Source organism: Lathamus discolor, chromosome 1 (genome assembly GCF_037157495.1).
Source record: "Lathamus discolor isolate bLatDis1 chromosome 1, bLatDis1.hap1, whole genome shotgun sequence".
NCBI lineage: Eukaryota > Metazoa > Chordata > Aves > Psittaciformes > Psittacidae > Lathamus > Lathamus discolor.
This window is the reverse complement of record NC_088884.1, coordinates 141,214,703-141,236,037: the sequence shown is the minus strand read 5'-3', so window position 1 is coordinate 141,236,037 and position 21,335 is coordinate 141,214,703. Positions and strand designations below refer to the sequence as shown.

Sequence of the window (21,335 nt, the reverse complement as noted above, 5' to 3'; positions counted from 1 at the left end):
TCTGATGTGTATGACCTAAGCAATTGACTACCCTAGCCTAAAGATTTGAAATTGCAACAGATCTTCTAATTATGTTATTAACAAACCCCCCCCCAAAAAAAACCCTGAGATCTTGTGCTTATTATGCTGTCTAGCAAATGCAGTGTCCTGTCTCAAAGTAGACAATTAGCTTATCTTTTGGCTGCATAGGACTTTTTTGGTTTTAATTAGGAAGTCCAGGTACTAGAGATTCATCTGTTCTAGTCAAAGAACAAATGCTTTTACTGGTTTTCAGTAATAGTGAAATTTGCAGCTTACTGGTGGTTCACTGGAGTAAATTCCATATGCCTCATTTATGATTGCAGAGTTTTGATTTGATCAGTCAAATGCTGGCTTTTGATTTCATTGGCATTATACTTGTGTTTGCATTACACAAATGTGAGCAGGTGGATGAAGAGTACTATGCCTTACTTCTCTTCCTTTTATTGTCTTCTCTTATAAACACAAGGCAGTTGCACCTATTTTCCTGCACACACATAATAATTTTCATCACTTACAACTAGATTGCTTCTATTATTTTGAACCTTTTTGAGGTGTGGATTAATGAAAAAAATAGTACTTTTGCTGTTTTTCTTCATTGAAATTTGGGATACTTACTTTTTTAATACCTGTGTATGTTGAGATGTCTAAATTGCTTTCTTGATTTTTCTGGTTATTTACTTGTCGTATTTATAAAGGTAATATTCTTTATGCTTGCATTCAGATTTAAAATGTCGATGTCAGTTACTTCATTTTCTGTGAAACAAAGTGGTGTTCAGTGGAACCGTGGTAGTGAGGAGAAAACCACGTGTTTGGGGTTTTTTCCCATCTCTACAGTTTTCCCAGTGTTTGCTACTTCTAGTGCTTTCATCCACACTCAGTTTGTGTTAGAGAAACATATGCAAAACAGAATTTAATTCAGTTCTATGCATAAGTTATTCTTGCTCAGTTCCTATTTTGCACTGTTTTCAGTGCATCTGTGAAAGCCATTTGGGTTGGTGTGTAGTGCTGCCCGCAGATTTCAACAGTGTAGATAGAGTATTTGCTTTAGAAACCAAACTAAAAGGTACCATGTTTATGCAGTTATGTTCTGCATCACCTTTGCCATTTCCCTGGTAGCTTTAAAACCCATGGGCTGTTTTCATCTTTTTGTGAGGGTATGCAGAAGTCTCAAAGATAACATCACTCTTTGCAAATGGCAGCTAAGTTAATGGAGAAAAACCCAGCTCATTGCCTTTGCTGAGAAAGAGCAAAAGCTCTGCTGCAGGGCTGGCTGCAAAGCACATCTTCCTGTTGGCCACCTTATTTGCTGTCCCTTTTTAGTGAGACAATGCCTTAAGGAACTAAGGAGAAAGGAGAAGAGCTGGACTTCTGGTAGATGGAGTGGGGAAAAAGAGACAGAGCGTATAAATCTTTTTAAAAACGGACTTCATTTGTTGATACTGTGAACCAGTCACTTGAGTAGACATAGTAGCAGTGTATTTGGGGTATTTTCTCCATCAAAATTTTGCACATAGAAATGCCATTGTAACACTGCCTGTCTGCTTTGTCCAGTTAAAGCTCTAGTAACCAGCTGCACTTCAGCATGTCTAGTCTGGTCTAGTGGAAGGTGTCTCTGCCCCTGGCCAAGGAGGCTGGAAGTAGGTGATCTTTAAGGTCCCTTCCAACCCAAACCATTCTGTGATTCTATGTTGCTTCTGTCAAACAAAATCTGGCATTTTAATGAAAGGAAATAAGCTTTTACTTGCTGCAAGAGGTTAGAAAAGACAAAGTGGTATTGTATAGAAGGCCAGCATCTGTACTACATAGCCTTGATCTAACTGCATCACTTATCATGCAGTAAAAATACATTTTTGCAGATTCATAGGCTGTCAAATTATCTTGTGGAGAAGTTGACCTTTTTTAGAAGTACAGGTGAAGTTACAGATGTATTAGGTGAACCGATTGTGACAGTAGAACAGTGTTAAATACAAGTGAATTTACACAAAATTTTCAGAGAATTTTTTTAGACAATTTTACATTTATTTAGAAAAATTAGAATTCATTTCAAATTTTGGATTTTGTTCCTCTCTCTTTGTTCCAAAATGAATGGCTTGAAATGTGTATTTGATTTTTTTTCTTACTCATAATAAAGTCTTCATGGCTTCATTTTTATTTCATAAACAAGCATAGAGACTTTTAGCCTAGAAGATGCCATCCTAAAAATAATTTTAAATGCATAAAATTCTTGAAAAACACATTTGCAACCTTTGTTATAGCCAAGTTAATACATACTGGAATTCATAGGTTGTTAGCTAATAAGTAATTGCTGCAAAATAACCATTGTAACTCCTCCTTTAGAATGAATATCAATGCTTTAAAATAAGTAAAATAACAAATCCTGTTAATAGGAACAGATTGTGTTTCTCCCCAGTAAAACTGGAAGAACACTGGTTCCTGTCTTGAGAGAGTAAGTTTATTAAAAGTGGGAGGAAGGAAGGCTTGTATATGTTGTAATTTCATTTATTTTTATATTGAAAACTGTGCTGTGGCTTTAAGCTACAGCAATGAACCCTGAAACAACAGCAGGAAGAGAGGTGTATATTCAGCTCTCCAATGATTGTCATCATTAGTGCTTTAACTTTTGAAACTCATTTCTTGGCACTTTACTAGCCCAGTTAATTGTTCCATTTCTCTGCAATGAACTATTAGATTAGGCAGAGCTCTTTATTCCAAACATTCTACTTCAAGAAATAAAATCCTTTAGAAATGAATGGTTTTACAGCATGGCTTATAATTTTGGTTTCAAAAGGCATACTCTTACATAATTCTTAATTAGAGCAGTTGAAGAAAGCTACCATCTTTACTATATGAATCACCAGGGCAGTAAAATGTGTAGCTAGCATGGGAAAGATCTTGTCCTTAGGGTAACTTTATTCTTTATTTTTACAATCAACCTGAAATTGTACCATACTTAAGAAAAATGGGTCAGTGCTAGATGGGATCTTTTTGACATAAATAGGGAAAGGAAAGAAGGACTTAAGAGAAGTGTGACTGAAGTTTAAGACTGCAGAAAGGAAACCCTCCCAACCAACATTCTAAGATATTCTTAACAATATTTCCACTGAACGTTTTAAAAATACTCTCTTAAAGGAATCTGCAGAAAGGGTTCTTTGATACATTTATCTTGTGTGCTGAGAGCCTCAGTCTTTAATGTCATTTTCTTAGTAGTATGTGTGAGGTTCCCCTCTAGCCAGTGTATAGGGGAAATTCATACTACACTCGAGTTGAGGGGCAAATCCAAAAGGAGCAGAGCTGCCTTGATATTCTGTGCTGCAGGACCTCATGGCTGGCGGTTTTCTTAGAGCACGGGATTCACAGGTCAGTTCTAGATACCCAGGTTTCCTCTCTCTGATTGGAAGGGATGTAGGCCAAGAATTTTGGAAGCCATTTCAGTACTACTACTGGGAGAGAGAAAAGCAGGTCCTCCCCTTTCTCTGTTCTTTCCTTGCTGTGTATTTCCCAGAGCTGTCATGGCTGTGGTTAATGAAACTGTGAAACAGATAATAGGTATAAATAGCCTTTGAAGCTCTATCTTCCCTTTTTTGCAAGTACCTCAACTATTGGACTCATCCATGTTCTCTTTATAGACCACTGAAGCTTCATCTTTCCTTCCTTTTTCCTTCCTTGTGGAAAATGATTTGTAAGTTAATGGCTGGAGGACAGGTATGTAGGGTCAGACTTCTTCGGGTGAGGAGAACTAACTCTTTTCTATATCCTGAGTAAGTGCTTTATGGTGAGTAGTGGAAAACAGACATCGCTGCAGTTACTTTTACTTACCGAACAAGAGTGGTGACTGCTGCTGAGTTCTGTGCAGAACGCACATGTGTGCAGTGTCTGGCAATGGCTCTAGTGAGGGCGCAGTCCAGCAAACGGCAGAGGGCTGGGGTTTTTCCTTCTGCGTGCTAGTTAGTTGCTACTTCAGCTCTGTCTGCACAACAGTTGGTGAGATTGTGATGTAAATCAGTCCTTGATACCTTGTAAAATTCCTTTTATCATTAAGAATAGGGTTAATTTGAGGAATCTGGGTTAAAATATGGTTCAGCCAAAAACCCAACAAAACCCAAAACCCCAACCTTTGCCAACACAATTGAGGATGTGATAAATTGTGATAGGGAACACAAATTTCCTAAGCATTTTCTTGTTGACCGGTTCTTTCCACTTCTTTTTCTTTTGCAGGCCTGGTGGTTTAAGAGTTGCTTTCTTTGCGTACTTGTTGCTCATTCACTGTGAGAATGCCATCCGGTTTTGCCAGCGTAATGTTGTTTGTGGTTGTGTGGGTTACGTGGTTACATTTTTCACATATATGAGTTCATTGATTCACTGTCCAAAATGGCCACAAAGAATACTTGTTTCAGTTTGTCAGAGGGCCAGTGGTGGAGCAGAGCAAGTGACTCACAGGGGCTGAGAAGAAATTGACACAGCTTAAATAAATGGCTGACTGCAACTTCAGAGCGCACATGCAAGATAAAGGGCTCCACGGGAAGTAGGCTCATTTCTGATCCCTCACTAGATACAGGCTTACATTCAGTACAGAACATTTTCTGCTGAAAATTCAGACTTTGTTTTTGAGGAGCTGTCTTGAAATTAGTATCTCAGACTGAGGACTGAGCTAAGTCTCTTGGTAGATTTAGCCCTGAGTGTGCTGCCCGAGTTCATGGCATTGTGAAAAATGTGCCTGCATTGTGGAAAAAGTAAGTAGTAATGAGTTGAAGAACTGTGAGCAAGAAGAGGTGCTTCCTACAGTGTACATGAATAGGATTAATTTCCTTTATGTCCTAGGCCTGTGCATTCCTTTTGCATTTTCTCTGTTCCTCGTTTCTTCCAAGGTGCTGTGGGAATGGATTGGAATAATTTTATTTACCATCCACCCTTGTTTTTCCTGTGTTGGCTTCTAACTATGCGGGGTCTCATTTCAGACACGAGGCTCCATGCAGTAGGATGGTGGCATATTGATGTGTTTCTTGATTATTTCTTTTTCCCCCTGCTGCATGCCCACACACTCTTACTAGCACCATATATACCGAGTTTTGTTCTAGCCTAAGTGTGAAACAAGACTTTAACATACGTGTGAAGTAAGACTTCAACATGTGGCAGTGAGATGTTTGGTTCCTTATTGCATCCTTCTGTTGCTTTTTTAGTTTGCAGGATCTTGGTAGATGTCTGTTCCTTCTTAACCACCTGACAATGCTATAGATACCGTCACTGGACTGATCTTTCTGTGTCTGTTAGTCGAAGAGTACAATATTAAATGATTGTACCTGTTTCACAAGGGTTTAGATTAGGTTTGAAGAGAGAAAGTGTGAAAATGAAGAGGAATAAAATAGCAAGGGAATGGATATTAAGTCATGTACATAATTTTTAAAATCACGTGTTTTTTTTTTTTTTATCATCTGTAGACAGAATCACTGCACCTCAGTATTGTGTGAACTAAGATTTCTGTTATTGTTTCCAGCAGAACCTCCAACAGCAGCCATACCTTATCATCTTGTCAAACTATGGAGCCCTGTACCTCAGATGAATTTTTCCAGGCTCTCAACCACGCTGAACAGACTTTTAAAAAGATGGAGAATTATCTTAGACACAAACAGCTGTGTGATGTGGTGTTAGTTGCTGGTGATCGTAGAATTCCAGCTCACAGGTAAGTTTATTAAAATTTGAAATAAAATTCATATTCATTTACAAATGCACCTTCAAGGTGTGTCCTATGTTTTGTTTAAAGAATGTCAGAACATCCTAAACAGTTTAGAATACTTCAAACACGCTTATGCTTAACGGGTTTTTTTGGAAACTAAAAGTTAATGGGTTTTTATATGTGATACAGCATCAAAACAATTGTGATGTTTTCATGTTCTACTTTTTCTCTTCGAGCATATAGTAATACATTTGTGTAACAAAACCCCAGAAGACCCAAATGCATCCCCAGAATATTGTAAGTAGTAGTGGTTTCTATATCATAGAATGATGTAAAAAAAACATTTTAGATTTAATTTTTTCTTTGTATTAACCAATGAAGTTGTTGGAGTCATAATTAGCAATAAGGACAGTTGTTGGTCCACATAAAGTTTATTTGCTTCTGTAGTAATAGCATACTACTGAACACTGACAGTAAGTGTTAGGTGGCTAAATTAGATCAAACATTGCCCTACCTGTCTGTGCAATTAACAGATCGTATAGCATGCCTCTTAAAAGCTAGGAAAATTCCAAAAATAGTGAAACAAAAGTATGAATAAGTGAAGCACATTACTGTATTTAATGCACAGTATTAATAGCTCTAATAGGACCCTAGGTTTAAGTAAGCTGTCGTTTCACAAGAGGTCCACAACAGAAATAGCAACCTAAAGCATTCAAGTTTTCCATTGCTCATTCCTACCCCCACAGTGAAACTACAACTTAATACTGCAATAGGAAAAAGATGGAAAGAGGTTGCTGGTTTGGGTTTGGTATTTTTCTTAAAAAGCCAGATCACTTCTTTTATTCAGATATCATCCAAACTTTTGTGCTGATACAACTGAGGGATTGATAATACATGGGGATGGGAACTGACTTGAGCATGAAGGCAGTTATACTGTAACTTGGTATTGCTCTCAAAGACTTCATTTTATAAAACTTCATTTTTAAACTGTCAAGACTATCCCTGATTTTTCCAAATTGATTAAAGTAAATATTACTGCAGTTACTGCTAAAATGTGTGGTCCTGCTCTCCTCCCCTCAACACCTGGCTTGAATTCCTTTGTAAACACTTAGAGCCACATAGTTGTGGATGATTCAACCATGACAAGTGCAAGGTCCTACACCTGGGTTGGAGCAACCCCAGGCACAGCTACAGACTGGGCAGAGAAGAGATTCAGAGCGGCCCTGAAGAGAAGGACTTGGGGGTGCTGGTCGATGAGAAAATGAACATGAGCCGGCTTCAGTGTGTGCTCGCAGCCCAGAAAGCCAACTGTATCCTGGGCTGCATCAAAAGGAGTGTGACCAGCAGGTCGAAGGAGGTGATCCTGCCCCTCTACTCTGCTCTTGTGAGACCTCACCTGGAGTATTGTGTGCAGTTCTGGTGTCTTCAGCATAAAAAAGACATGGAACTGCTGGAACAAGTCCAGAGGAGGGCCACAAGGATGATCAGGGGACTGGAGCACCTCCTGTATGAAGAGAGGCTGAGAAAGTTGGGGCTGTTCAGCCTGGAGAAGAGAAGGCTGCATGGAGATCACTTAGCAGCCTTCCAGTATCTGAAGGGGGCCTATAGGGATGCTGGGGAGGGACTCTTTGTCAGGGACTGTAGTGACAGGACAAGGGGTAATGGGTTAAAACTTAAACAGGGGAAGTTTAGATTGGATATAAGGAGGAAATTCTTTCCTGTTAGGGTGGTGAGACACTGGAATGGGTTGCCCAGGGAGGTTGTGAATGCTCCATCCCTGGCGGTGTTCAAGGCCAGGTTGGACGAAGCCTTGGGTGGGATGGTTTAGTGTGAGGTGTCCCTGCCCATGGCAGGGGGGTTGGAACTAGATGATCTTGAGATCCTTTCCAACCCTAACTATTCTAGGATTCTATGATTAATCTTTTTGGAGAGACACTAGTGTGAGCAAGATGATTTGTTTTTCCCTGTGGCTACAGAGTTGCTTAAGATTGGTCTTCAGTTCGTTCAAATTAGTTGCCAAACTGCATTGTCCCTGTGGAGAGTGAATCAGATGAAAACAGGGAATGCACACACCCCTGGTGGATTTGCACCCATGGAAGTAATTTGGAAGTCAAAGAGCTTTGGAGTGCTGTAAACATGAAAAATGGTGATAAGGAATATAATATATTATTAATTAATATTATCAATTTGTTATGAAATAAAGAAATAATTTTACTTTATGTGGCTGAGGTAGCAACTTTGCAGCATACAGTTCTGGAGTATGGTCTGTGTAACAGTTAAGAAGTGCAGAAAGGGTGCAGACGACAGCTGCAAATGTCTGCAAGATACTTCTTTTTTAACTAGAGAAACTGAAAGACTACATGCTGAAAAGTTCTATAATGTGGTTCCTACCTGTTTCTTGTTTACTTAGAGAACTGTCTTTGCTCCTCCAGTTTCCATGGTTGTACCTATTTCTGTAATGCTGTAGGCATACGCTACCACCTGTTGTTTGCTCTGGTCTTAGAAGGAAAAACATCTTGCTGTAATTGGTATTTTGTGTTTTAAATATGCATGAAATTGAAGGCCAAAGAAGAACACCTCGTGCTTGTAGCAGGAGGTGGGAGGCTTATGATTGTCCTTAGCTTACTTCATAAGGTTGGAGAAACTTGGAAATAAGCTTTGCGTTTTGCACAGCAAGTTCTTTCTCTTGCTGTTTTGCTTTCGCAGGGAAACGTAGCAATAACTACAGTCTCCATCTGAGCATGTCCAGAGTACCTCACTGAAAACTGAACTTTTCCTTAGTGGGAAAGATAAAGATGAAAATCCAAAATTTGGTTCAGCAATTATAGGAATTCAGTAAGAAGAATGACTTTATGTATTTGTAGCTGATGTTATAAGAAAAACATTCTGTAGGATTTTTTTCATTGCCTACATCCAAGTTCTGACTTCTTCAGTATTGATTGCAGGCTGGAGCAGTCAGTGTATTTCAGAACACTACTGATTATTTATCTTAAAATATAATAATGAAAGATGTATTAAATACATATTAGCTTAATAGCTTGGTGTTCTAAATGTGTAACGAAATAGAAAGTTAATTTACACTGGATGGCTTTTTCTGTCATTTTTTTCTTTTTTTAAAGAAAAAATGGGTTTTCTTAATATGAGACATTTTCTTTCTTCCCATTGACGCTGAAAGATGGAAGTACAAAAGCTACAGGACTGAAGGAAAGAAGGCAAATGGAAGCTTACGTGCTCTAGGGGTTAGAAAGCTTGTCTGGAAGAGCACAAATCCTGGTTTGCAGACATTTTTTATCTTGAGGCTTACTTATCTTTGTACTTCTTTACCATATGTTTTAATACTTCCTTTCTTTTATAGTCTGTATTGCCTTAGTTTGTAAATCCTTCACCACAGCATTTTCTTGGTTTTAGCTACAAGTTTATAAAAGTTTAACACAAAGTGTCTTCCTAAAAAGTCAAAGTATATAAAACCGCAGTTGTACGATTACGTTAAAAAAGGTGCTATTGCTACTAACAGTGTGGTTGTTCTGAAAAAGTTTACTAAGGGTTTATTATAATCAGCAGCAAATAGAAGCAGCAAATGAATTTTGAAACATTTGATTTCTCTTGAAGAGCTGTAATTGGAAATCATTTTAACATAACCATACTGTGTGTATTTTTAGATATTGCTTGCTCTTAAACAAATTTAATTTAAATAAATAGATAAACATTAGTCGTGTGGGATAGTACCACTTGCATATACTGTTTTTATTACTAACATGCTTTGTTATCAAGAATAGAAACTAGGTGAAGCCACCAGTGTATGGGGTGCTTCATAATAGGATGCATAAACTATTCAGCATCACCTTACATCTTCAGTGAATGCTATTAATGAGTTCCCTATTTTCAGGTGTTATACAGCCACAAACAAGACATTGCCTAGGAAGTGTCCCATTTATCTTTAAGATGTTAAGAAGCTTCACTTCATTCTGTCAGGTGAATCAGGTTGGGAGATACTGAATCTGTAAATTGCCAGGTTTGACAGCTATCAGCATGTTACGTAATAATTGCTTTGAAGACCTAGAAAGCTGTCTAGATGATGCAGCTTGTGGCAGTTCCAACAAGAAGTACAGTATAATTCAGGTGTGCCCCCCTGCTTATATATATTTTACTGTCTTTCAGTAGAAAACTCTTCAAAATAAGTTAAGCTGTTATGGTAAGTCTCTCTGAGTTTGGATCAGTACAAACCACAGAAATTAAAGACAGCAGCAGCAATAGAACCTCATGTTAGAACAGGGGCACATACTGAAACACCCAGATTTTGTCAGTGTTTAGCCCATCGCTGTTGAGTGTTTTTCCAGAGAAACTAATTGTTCAGGCATCTTATGGTCTCCCAGGTGAAAAAATCTGGTATCCATGTGTTCTTTTTTTCTCTCATTTTTCCTGTGCATTGAAAAAGACCAGCCAACCTTCTGCATATAATCCAGTAGCCAAATTCCTGTAATCTTATCTACGCAGAATTGAGTACTTGGCAGTAGCTGGTCATTAGGCAAGAAGGAGAGTCAGGATAATTACGTTCAACATCCACAGTCATACAATGCTAAGTGCGTTAAGGCTTTTTCTTGCCTTTTTGAGTGCATGTTTTCTTTTTGTTTTGGTCTGGTTTGGTTTTTACTGCTAAGAGGCTTCTCTAAGGTCAGTGTATATGGATTTCAAAGGCATTTTAGTTTGGGCCAGTTATGGAAGAAATATCACTCTTAGGTGGGAAAAAAAAAGACCACAAACTCAGAATACAAACCCCTTCAGTTTCTAAACTGAGAAAAAGCACACTTTTGTAGCATCAGGAGTTCCCAGTGAACTCTTAATATGGAGGAATATATTAATTTTAGTGATGAATAAATAACACAGAGGTTATCTTTATGTTAAATATTAACAGAGCCACGATGGCTCTATTTAACAAGGAGATGTAAATGTAAGTGTAGTTTTTACAGTCATTGCACAGATTTTCTTTTGAAAAATCATATTTCTCACTTAGCTCTTTTAGATCTTTTTTTTTTTTTAGCAAAAAGCTCAAGTATAGATGCAGAAAGTCTTCTGTGGATTCTTCAGTTATATGAAGGTATTGGCTGCTTCATGCTGTATAATCTGTATGTAGGAATACACTTTAATTTCAGACAATCAAAAAGAAAGCTTGAAAGAAAAATCAGTTACTAGCTATGAGATTGAAAGATTAATGAACAAGTGGGCGTCAAATATCGTGAGTAAATGTCCTGGGTTTAGGACATTGAGTTACCAGCTAGGCTTAAACCACAGCAGTAAAGTAGTAATGGATTTTTATTGACTAGTGGGAAAACAGGACAAGAAAAGGCCAGTTGGCTGAAAGTCTGCCTTTGTTTTCTTTTACGCTAATTGTGTCACCTTGATATGTTGTCACTGTATCTTTCAATCCGCTTTCTTTCTTCAGAAGAACTTTCTTCGAAGTTAGTTAAGAGAGAAGTGTGGGTACCTGTTTCAAGGCTTTTCATTGTGAACATGCTTCTTGGCTGAAATCATTACAAAATTGTTTTCATTATAATTTATGCTTTGGCATATTACTTGTGTCAGTCTGCTCCTGGGCTGCACACCCTGTTTTGGTGTACAGAAATCACCCTGGAAAGCAGTTAACACTGTGTAGCATGTTTTCCTTCTCATGAACCCAAACATAAGCTTGCAAAAATAGAAAATGGTTTGCATTTTAAACTTCCAGTCACTTCTTTTGGAAGACTTTGAGACTGTAAATTACAGGGAGACATTTGCTGATACCAGACAGTTGGTAAGAGATGTTTGGAGCCTCAGGTTATTGTCATTTCTTGAACAGTTGTTGCTAAGATATGTACAGTCCAGCCTTTTCCTAAATAATGGTGCAGCTACCTGAACCAGGTGCACTGCTGGGGGAAGGAAAAAATAACACCACCACCAAAAACCCCAGCTGTAGTTAAGATCAGGTTTTAGGTTCTGTTTCCTGTCACAGAGACCTTTCTTTCTCAAGCTCTCTTCTGCACAGAAGTTAAAATCTTGACCTCTGGCAATAGTGACTTGAAGTTGTTTGGTTTGGTTTTTTAAAAACAAATTCTGAACTGGACCTACGTCGATATTTGGGGTTTTTGGATCTGCCCATCTACACACTTGCCCTATTTTGTACATACAAATCTGACCTTGTTATCTTACTCAAACATCAAAAACAGTTGCAGAAACTGTCCCTTGATAATGACATGAATGCACTTTCTAATTTAACTAAAGTTGTACAGATCTCTGGGAGGTAGCATTTTCATGCAACTGCAGGTGTCATTAAACCTAAGGTTAAAATGCCTACAAGTGATGCCTGGGTGCTACATTGTCAGAGTGTTCTAATATTTCTGAGTAAGCCAGCTACAAAATAAATCTCATATTTCAAGAACAGTATGGTCTTTAAAAGAACAGAACTTATTTCTCATTACAAAACTTCAATCATGTAAGATGTTAAAGTAAAATTAATCTCTTCCCCATATGCTCTTAAACCAACTCTGTTGCCTTGGCAACTAGAAAAAAAGGATTACCCTACTAGTAGGCCTGACCAAATGGTCAATGGTCAGAAAATCAGCAAGTTCATGATTTATTACTTTGCAGTTAATTAACTAAAAGACAGGTTTTTGTAACTCATTACTTTGTGTACAAGCAAATCCTCCCCACTAATATGCAGTTAAACTTACTCCTAAGCACTGGTGCTCACCTTTTCAATTAATTTGTTTTGTGGTTCCTGACCTCTGTCATCTTAACAAGCCAATGTAATGATTCAGTACAGAATAAACTGACATTTTGTGAAGTATTAGATTCAGTGAATGTATGCAGATGGACTCTGTAGGGTATTTGCAGTAGGCTTGATTCTTGGACTTGCTGTTTGCATAGCTTAGTACGTACGCAAGTACATTTATATTTGAGAATCCCCTGTGAGCAAGGGAACAGCAAACTCCTGCAGCACAAAAGTTGATCCAAACCACAAGAGCTCTTCGGGAGCTCTGCTGGGGAAGAGACCAGCAGACCTCGTGAATAGTTATGGTAGGTTTCATATAATGGAACTGTGGGTTGAATATTCCTGTCCTACATTGATTTTTCTTTCTCTTTCACCTTAGTCCAAGGCATCAAGATTCTTGCCCATTTTGAGGAGTGGCATTATTATATGTACTCAGTGTTTTACTTTCAGATATCCAAAGAAATGTCTGTTGTGCACCAATGTGTTTACTTACTCAGTATCTTGAAATACTCAGAATTATTAGCAAAAGGCTAAATGCATACTTACAAAAGAGATTATTCTGTACCTTCTCCATGTTTACTGTGCCTAGTTCTGTTATAGTATTAGCAAATGAATATATGTGTAAAGCAGTTTAAAGCACTTTGAGAAGGACTAGTCATTCTTTCATGTTTAAAAAAGTAACTGATGTAATATAAATGGAATTAAACTTCTTTTTTTTTTGTTTTATTTCCAAAATGTGTATTTATATTCAGTTTCCAATTCATGTGTGTTTTGTGGGTTGTTTCTGTGTTGGCTATTGAAAGTCTTTGAGCTCTGAAAGGGTAATTCGTTTACTTCAGCAGCAAGTGTAGAATGTACTTCATTATTCCTAGAGGGGACCTAGAGCATGGAGCAGTTTGTCAATTTTAAAATGTTTTTCTCACTGCAGTGTTTCTTCAAAGGGCAAAGTAATGAATCATAAATTAAGAAACATCAGGTTGACTAAGTTGTTTATTTGTTTTTCTCTTTGTCTCCTTTTTCTCCTGCGTGATGTACTCAGATTGGTTCTCTCCTCTGTTTCGGACTATTTTGCGGCAATGTTCACCAATGATGTAAGGGAAGCAAGACAGGAAGAAATCAAGATGGAAGGTGTGGAGCCAAATGCATTGTGGGCTCTGGTTCAATATGCATATACAGGTAATTAGAATGGAAATGGGAATTTCATCTAATGAATTATCCTTCTCTGAGCATTATACTCCGTTACTAGATTTCACACACTCTTTAGAAATTATTCTTCATATTATTTAATGCATTAAAAGTAAAGAAATCATCATTGCTGTTACCTGAGGCAGCCTGGTAGGATATAGTTTCTCTGCTAATACTGTAGTTAGTTTAAAAATTATGTGAGTATCTTAAGTATATCCTGATTGACAAAAAAGGAATCTTACTGGGATTCCCTTTGCTTTCATCATCAAATGTACTAATTTTGAAAGCTGGTTATCTGTTGCTAAGGGTGATGTTTGCTAAGCTTTATATTCTATCATATAATCTGTAAATAATTCCATTGCCTCTGAGTTTTAGAGAATACAACAAAAAAGAGGAAGCTAATGTGATCTCCTTCATAATATTACTAGGTCGCCTTGAATTAAAAGAAGATAACATTGAGTGCCTGTTATCTACAGCTTGCCTTCTTCAGCTCTCTCAGGTTGTAGAAGCATGTTGTAAATTTCTAATGAAGCAGCTTCACCCATCCAATTGCCTTGGAATCCGATCTTTTGCTGATGCACAGGGTTGCACTGACTTGCACAAGGTGGCTCACAATTACACTATGGTATGTTGTTATTTTAAGCATCATCCACTTTATTTAGTAATGAAAATACAGAACGTTTGCCTGAATAAAATACAAATGTTTTTTCCCCCATTTCCCTAGTTCTTGATCATCTTCGAAGAAATAATGCACATATGTTCCCATGATGAGAAATGACAAAAAAACTATGAAGTTGCTAGTTTAGAGTTGGGAGGAGATAGGCAAGCATTAGTGGTTCCCCGTAACAGCAATGGGATCACATGATATGCATTTAATAAAATAATTCAAAAGCTTGTTCTTATTTCTGTCAGTTAAAATCTACACACTTAACAATGGGCAAGCTACCATCATTTAGTGCAAAATTACACATTACTAAAACCGTAGAATTCTAGTTTTGTAGTAAGATGGAGTAATCAGGTTCTAAGTTACATTCATCCGTATAGATTCTGCGTTATCCTTAATTTATTAGTAGTGGGATGTCAGGATGGTATCAAATGATTTAATCTTAGGCTAGGCAATATGTGACTAAATGCAAATTTGCCAATGATCTTTTCAGAATTAACTGATAGAAAGACTGACCTGACAACTTAGATTTCTTCATTTTAATAGTCATCCTTTTATTTTCATGCAAAATGTTCTTTCCTTTTCACGAACACATTTCAATAATGTTATCAGTAGAATAAGGCAGGAGAATTATTTCTGAGGCAAGTCAGTTCGTTTGTTCTCTTCAGTTTTACAAGGCATTTTTCTCTCTTCTTGATGAAATTTTTCCTATGTAAGCCCTTGGGACCTGAATGAAGACATGTAGGTATCACATAAGGGATGTGGGAATGAAGATAGTACTTAATTTGCTTGTTTTGTGGCATTGCATTACCATTAAGATATTGGCTTAGATCCAAAACTGTGTGGTAATTGGTTTTAGAAATCTGTGGCTTTTCCTCTTGCACCTTAGTTTTTGCTGGTTTAAAAACTCCCTGAATTTTTTCTTCTGGGCTTAAAATAACTTAGTTTAGTCTGTACAATGGTTTAAAATAGCTCTTTTTTTCTTCTTACTATATACATAATGCAGTGTTCTTCCTCTGTGAGTGGATCTCTGTATTTAAAATCTTGTATACACTAAAATTCACCGAAACAGGTCAATAAATAGTGTGCGGATTGTAACTTATGTTTTTATTCTTGATCTGCATTATTGCTCGAACAAAAATAAGGAGACTGCAGTTGGGTAGACAGTCAGATGAAACAGTCAAGATAAATGTGGTTTATGCCTTGGAAGGATATTAGAAGTAATGTTGAGCAAGACAGAGATACAAAACATATGCAAAAAGAGTCTGATCCATTTGTTCTTTTTAATGATAAGCATATATTTTGGTTTGTGCTATTGTCATGTCTCTTATAAGTGGACTACCAAGATCAGAATGGTAGTACATGTCAGACTAATACATCTTTGAAGGCAAATGTTAGGGATTATAGTCTTAATATTTTGATTGGCAGTTCAGGACTTGTGGCAGAAAGGGGCTGTGAACTTTCTAAAAGCTGTTCTTTTACAGCACCTATCTTTTCTTTTGCTCAGACCACAGGAAAACAGTTGTATGCCTTTTGGCTGTTGTTCACTTCAGTGGCAAAGTTGTTGCTTTTCAGGCTTCAACTTGGTTGAAATTTAAATTAGGTGGATTTTAAAAAGCCATTTCCAAAACTAATTAGTTGTGGTAGATGGATTCTTCCCAAAGCCTCTCTTAATGTTCTTTAGTTCCAACAGAGAGACGAAATTGAATTTTAGTAATAATGAGTAATAGAGAAGCAGCTTCTTTAGTTTGAAATGAATGTTGCTATGGAAACTGCATAGAAATGTATAGTCTAATTGAATCTTCAATTAAAATAAATCCCCAAGTAATTTCATTTGTTTAGAAGCTGTTGGGGGAAAATAAAGTTCAACAGTAGTAAGTGCCAGCCACTTGATGTGCTTTCCATTACAAAGTATTAGAGTGTAAGACATAAGCACACCTGTAGTACCTGGAAATTCTGGTTGCTGAAACAATGAATTATTTTTATGCTGCAGCATAGAACAATGGGGGATTATACTGACTACAGTGTATATTTCTGTCTTTTCCATGTAATTTTGGTTCTTGAAAGAACTTGAAATAGAAGGTAATGAATAATATGAACCACTTAGATTTTAATTCATATATGTTATTTTCTATGAGTTGTTCTTTCTGTTGGGCTGAAAAAAAATCAGATTGCTGTATAACTGTTTTTCTGCAATTAAAATAACTTACCAGTTTTAAAGGGGTTTGACCCATGCTAGAATTTGATCATCATCATATCTGCTTCTTTAAAAACATTCTTTGCATGAAGACTAGAAATACAGCTGAAAAGAGGATTTGGTTCAACTGAAGGACAATCAGAGTTATCCCAGGAGGCCTACCTCTGTTAATAGACCTGCTCAGTCTGAATAATGTTAATTAGTGTCATTGGAAAGCATTATCATGATCTTATGGCACCATTTTAATTGCATAATTCAGTGTGATAAAAAAAAATAATAGGTATTTGAATGCTGTACTTCATATTAAAGATACAGTTCTTTGTTATGCTAAAAGGATGTAAGTGTTGCATTACTGCTTACTCTGTTGACAGCTGTTGATAAGTTGTTTATTCAGAGGAGAATAATTTTTAAGGTTATCATCAAAATAGGTCAATTTTTGACATTGCAAACTAAAACTTGAAAAATCCTCAGGATGCATTAAGTGAAACATGAGATCAGCTGAAGTGAGAAGTAGTAGATTTAATGCTGTATAAAGGGCAATTCTGATTTTTATGCATCAGGGTTTTAAAATACAGTTGACAGACATGACATGTATCTGGGTAAAGGTTAACCTGTTTTGCTGTAGTCTATGTATTGTACTGGGGCCATACAATGATAAATTTAGGAATTTCATTAGGCTGGCCAGTAGTGTATCTGTTATCTTTAATTTGTAAAGCCTTTTTGCTCAACATGCCTTCTGTAGGGGTTTTTTTGCTGTCTTCACAAAGTGAAAAGAAACACCCCTTTTGTCATCTTGCTTGTTTGGAACAGTTGGTAGTGTACCTTGAATGAAAACCAGTAGCTCCTCTTCCAGAGAAAGGTCAACTAAAGGGAAGCTAACACTTTCAGATGACTAAAAGCTAGCTTGTGTTGTTTCCAGAACATGAAATACCTATAGCAAGTAGTGAGGTGTTCTGAAGTAGTTTCTTCAGTAGCCAGATTTTAACTCTTTAATAACTGAAAAAGAAAAAGCAGACATTCTAAACATTGTATGTGATAGTGCCTGAGTCAATTCCAGTGTCGATAGCTTTGTGATCTTTGTTACTCAGCTTTCCATGCTTAAATCAGAGTGAAAGCTATTTTGATTTTCATCAGAATTCTTCAGAAGCACGTGAGTACAAATGATGTTACGAGATTCAGATAAAGCTAATTTTGGAGTTCGCATGATTTCTGAGCACAACTGAGCACAATGGCTGTTTGTAAGAAAAACTTCGAGGACAGAGTAACCAATTGAGGCCTCAAGCACAGAAGCTAGGAATTTTGCAGAACAAACGATAGAATCATCGAATCAATTAGGTTGGAAAAGACCTTTAAGGTCATCAACTCCAACCTTTACAGTCTTTAAAGTCTAAACCTTTTAGACTTGCTTTCTCCTGTAAAACCAGGAGTTGTGTAACAAACATAGCAATATAGAATTTATGATTTGGGAGGAGGAATCAAAGGGGACAGTTTGTTGTTTTTTCTTGCAACAGCCAGGACTATTTGTTCTTTTGGGTGGGGGGGGGGAACATGGAAAGGAGAGAAGTTTCAGTATTTTGTTGTACACAAAGGACCAGAACCAAGGGTTGTGTCAGTGCCTAAAACAAGATTTTTTTTATTCCTGTATTTGAAATACAGTCCGAACTATCCTTCTCAGTAATAGTCTTGACTTGGAAAAGTCAGTGGCCTTCTTTTCACCTGTGAAGACACAAGATATTTCTGTTTTTCAAGTTCCCTAAGTTCTGTCTAGCATAGTAGATCAGTACTGTCTTGGCAAGACTGAATAGGTTTCTGCATGCTGCCCAGCCTGTTTTGGAATCCAGGAAGGATGGATGCAGAAAGGAGTCAAGCTGCAGTAAGTGTACTCTAAACAAACCTTGGGCGCAGCAAAAGCGTTAGGTTGGGGTATCACTGAACACAGCAGTCAAAAGTGACTAAAAGTAAAGTAGCTGCTATCTGACACTGGTCTATTAATAGTTTACCAGGAGGTCAGAGAACTCAGTTCTTATGAGTTCATACCTGTTGACCAGCTGACTGAAACAGCCGGTAGACAAAATCACATTCACTGTTTGTTCTCATTCAGATCCTGTGAGTCAAGCACCTCTTGCTTTTTAGCTGCCCAGGTTCAAACAATCCTTTGATTACAGCTGCCTATTGGGCCACTTCAGTATACTATCCTTAGCCTACAGGTGTTGTAACCTTCATGCTCTCCAGGGTTCTAACCTTCTTACAAAGTGTAGAGGGCTCCCACCTCATCGAATCCCACTATGGGGATTAGGTGCCACTTAGAAATAAGCATCGTAATGCCTTGTCTAGTGTTCATAATATTTTTCTCTGTATCAAGTCCAAGGGTAGACCTGTGGTTAAGAATATCACTATTACTCGCTTTGCAGTTGATGAAGGGGAACTTAAAGGTTACGATGTGAATGAGCAACACACAGCATTGAACATAGGGACTGTGTGTCGCTGTTTTAGCTAACACATAAGCCTCTGGCTACTCATTTGATAAAGTTTCCAAGCTCTTTGAGGAGCTAATTTTGGGGGTGGGAAACATTTTTTTCTTTCAGGACCAGAAAGTGAGGGACTGAAACTGCAGACCATTTGTTCTCTGAAATATCCTGTTCTTCCACAGAGAGTTCCCATAAGAAGAAGGAAAGAAAAGGCTAATGAGGAGGTTCAGAATGATAGGAGATACACTGGCTCCTCCTTTCTGTCTTCAGAATTTCTGTCTGTAGAGGAAGAGGAATTGTCAGATTCTGATTATAAAAAACCCCAGACATAGGCCAAAGAGTGGCTGTATTCCCAGTGGAATGCTTTGATACTATGCTCAAAAGGAGAGTCTGCTTTAAAAATAGAATGGGAGCAAGAGGAAGTTGAACTTGTTCCCATCAGAAAGCAATTGTCTGCAAGCAACAAGAAGGAAAATCAGACTTTTTATACATAGCAGCTATTGAAGTGGTGCAATCCAGTTGGAAAAAAGCTTTCCAAAGAGGATCCCTGACTTACTCAAGATCGGCTTGTCATTGCCTTCAGAGACAAAGGAAACTTTCCATGCAGGTGCTTTCCCCTTCCTCTTCCTGAGATGCAAATAGACAACATGGAAAGTTTAAGGTAGTAAGTGTTGGCTTTTCTCTTTTGTCAGGACTCGCTGCCTGTTTATTCAGCAAAACTAAAAACAGAGCTCCGGCTGCATGTTCTCTAGGGCAGAGAATCAGCAAAAAACAGCAGTGGAAAAAGTGAACTCGGTGGTATCTGAATTTCTGCTAGCTGCGTGTTTAAACTCTGGAAATAATTTTGATCACTTTTTCAGCTTCAATTTTACTCCCAAGCATTAAAATAAAAAACAAGGCACGTGTAGTGCTACTGGATACTGGTACAGTCCTTTTACTGCTTTCAGTTCCTGTATTTGTTCATTTTTTCTACTTTCATGTTGTGATACAGTGTTAAATGAATTAAAGAGGAAAAGACAATTATCCCTCCCTTCTAATCTACTGCAGTTTTCACTTGGAATCACTACTTTTGTGTAGCCCATTGGATCTCTCTAATAGGAAAGCTTTTCAGATACTAAATGTAAAATTTCCCTTTCCAAATTCTATCCAGGAACAGAGTCTGTGCACAGATAACACTTTCTTTTCCTAATTTCAACTTCAGAGTTACTTATGGATTAGACTGACTTTCATCTTTCCCCTGAGAAATCTTGTAGCCGTGTTATGTATGTGTGGCTTTTGTGTAAGGCAGACTGGTTTACTCTTTACTAGTTTTTTCCTCTTTGCTCAGCATTTTTTGATTAATGCTTTTGGGTACTGAGGTACAGCTTTGAAATGATTAAGCAATGAAAGGGAAGAACTGTTACTTTTTTCACTTTGTCATCATGATGCCTTTTGCATGGGCAATACCAGACTGTATTACCTGGTTTTGTTTCCATTTTGTATGCTAAATTTGTACCTGTTTTGCAGCCCAGGTCCACCTGCTCCCAAGTTTCTCCTTGGTTTTTTACCTAAAATTCCTAATTTTTTCCAACATGTATGTGCTTCTAATCCAGATCTCTCTTCATTAGTGTGCGATTCTTTCTTTTTAAGTTGTTTAGCAAGATACTAAATGAGGCTGATGTTGATATTAGACCTGGTTAGACTTCCCTGTCTAAGGATCAAATGCACTTTATCCTCTGAGTGTTTTGGAGGTACATGCAATGGCAAAGCAAACTCATCATTCTGTTGACGAGCTAGCTAGCAATCAGTAGTGTGTTACTAAATTGATTGTAATACTGTTCTAATGTCATGAAGTTACTCCCATTTCAGAGTACAAGGTTAACTGGGTTTTGAGTTACCAAAGTAAAAGAACATACTGTGATTCATATATTGCCTTTACTGTTCTTTGCTGCCTTGTATGGGGAAAGAGGATAGACCTGTTCTCACTGTTTTGTTACATTGGGTTTCTCCCTGTAAGTTCATAGTGCTGATTGTGTTTCTCTATGCTTTTCTGCTCTTTCTGCATAAGTTCATGAGAATCTTTATAGAATATTCTGCAAGTCCTATTATTATGAAGTAATAGGGTATCAGTGTCGGGAATGATACATATTGTCACCTTCCTATTTTGAAGCAAGGATTTGTTGCTGGAAATGACAGTATGAATGTTAGAAAATTGAATCTTATAAAAATAAATATTGTTAATAAAGCAAGGTGTGTACAGTATTGTGGTTTCTTTGTATGTTTTGCTCCTCAATCAGATCAGCTGTATAAAACCTACAAAATGGATTATTTTATTTCACTATTTTAATTCAACTATAAAATTGTGTTATTTCCTCTGAAAACTTAAGGCCATAGTTTAATCTAGC

At 37.4% G+C, this 21,335-nt stretch overlaps 1 protein-coding gene across 7 annotated transcripts in view; it reads left to right on the top strand.

The window, feature by feature from the left end:
• Positions 1-21,335, top strand: part of KLHL5 (kelch like family member 5) — a 57,645-nt gene that overhangs the window by 23,338 nt on the left and 12,972 nt on the right. For 4 of the 7 annotated variants that reach the window (XM_065698945.1, XM_065698911.1, XM_065698894.1 and 1 more), the window contains 3 exons: positions 5,513-5,698; positions 13,477-13,613; positions 14,051-14,247. In XM_065698945.1, coding sequence (XP_065555017.1) covers positions 5,556-5,698; positions 13,477-13,613; positions 14,051-14,247 — 477 coding nt within the window. In that variant the 5' untranslated portion in view covers positions 5,513-5,555. The remainder of the gene's footprint in view (positions 1-5,512; positions 5,699-13,476; positions 13,614-14,050; positions 14,248-21,335) is intronic. The other 3 variants (XM_065698920.1, XM_065698928.1, XM_065698937.1) reach the window with 1 other exon arrangement.